Source organism: Rhagoletis pomonella, unplaced genomic scaffold (assembly GCF_013731165.1).
Source record: "Rhagoletis pomonella isolate Grant_MI unplaced genomic scaffold, Rhpom_1.0 Rhpom_scaffold_00010, whole genome shotgun sequence".
NCBI classification, from domain to species: Eukaryota; Metazoa; Arthropoda; class Insecta; order Diptera; family Tephritidae; genus Rhagoletis; species Rhagoletis pomonella.
The window spans coordinates 18,879,123-18,880,170 of record NW_023458564.1 but is presented as its reverse complement, the minus strand read 5'-3'; the positions used below and the strand labels follow the sequence as shown (position 1 = coordinate 18,880,170).

The following is a 1,048-nucleotide window of genomic DNA, read 5'->3' as shown; positions in this document are numbered from 1 at the left end:
GTGAGTGTTTGTATTTTCTGTCGCCCTTTTTCCTTCGGCGAAGAATAGCTGAAATTTGACAATGGCCCGCTAAAAGCAAAAACAAAATACAAGTAATTGTTGCATTTGTTGAATCGATACCACCTTATATATATTCGCCTTGTCCTGTTCGCGCAAAACTCAGTAAGTTTCTCTCTTTGGGAGAGTAATATAACTTATTCTCTGAATTTTATTACCGGCTAATTCTTAGTCCTCTTTCAGACACGTCAAGTCTTGAAAGCAATTTTTTTCGCATTCACTTTTGTGTTTTCTATTTGCTTCAGCACGCATCAACTTAAATTGAATTCAAATCCTTGGTTCTTAAATGGGAAAGCAACGAAAAGATCAAAAGAGACAAGAAAACTTGAAACGAATTGACGGTACGGAGGTATCCACGATTGAGAGAATACAAAGGTTGCGCCGATCTCGGACCGCTATTCCTCTCTTAACGAATTTGACAGAATCGTCGTTTGCATGACGTCACACTGGTGCATCTTGTTTACATTTTTCTTGCAACATTTTTTCTTCCATTCTTGCTCACGTTTTGGCATTTCTCTCTCGCAATTGCACCAGTGTGACGTCACACAAAAGTAATTCTCAAAAATCCTCTCTGATCGGCGCAATCTTGTATTCTATCATTCTTGGGAGGTATCTGTACTCTTCCCCTCTCTTCTCACCTCCTTCGCCCACGAACGAGCAGACTTGACGTGTCTGAAAGGGGACTTACTGGCAGTTGCATAGCGAACACTCCTTGTGTGTATTCATAGTTAGGTTTTAATCAATGTCAACACGAAAGTTCTATGTGGACCGGCCTTAATATTCCTATTTGCTCCGCACAGTTTTACTCGACACTCATTTACATCAAAGCGTGGAAATGTCGCGTTTTTTACGCTCCCGGTCCTCCATTTTTCGGCGCTGCATAGCAAGCATTTTTTCACGCATAGCAACAAGTTCATCCTTTTGACTAGCCTTGATGATTTCCGCATCAGCACTGTGAGATAGCGTCTCGATTTTCAGATTCATTGTTTTA

The 1,048-nt window shown here is 40.8% G+C and overlaps 1 protein-coding gene across 2 annotated transcripts in view; it reads right to left on the bottom strand.

Annotated features, from left to right (window-relative positions):
• Positions 1-694: 694 nt before the first annotated feature.
• LOC118746422 overlaps positions 695-1,048 on the bottom strand; it is a 1,248-nt gene continuing 894 nt past the window's right edge. For both annotated transcript variants that reach the window (XM_036480273.1, XM_036480272.1), the window contains exon 3: positions 695-1,029. In XM_036480273.1, coding sequence (XP_036336166.1) covers positions 880-1,029 — 150 coding nt within the window. In that variant the 3' untranslated portion in view covers positions 695-879. The remainder of the gene's footprint in view (positions 1,030-1,048) is intronic.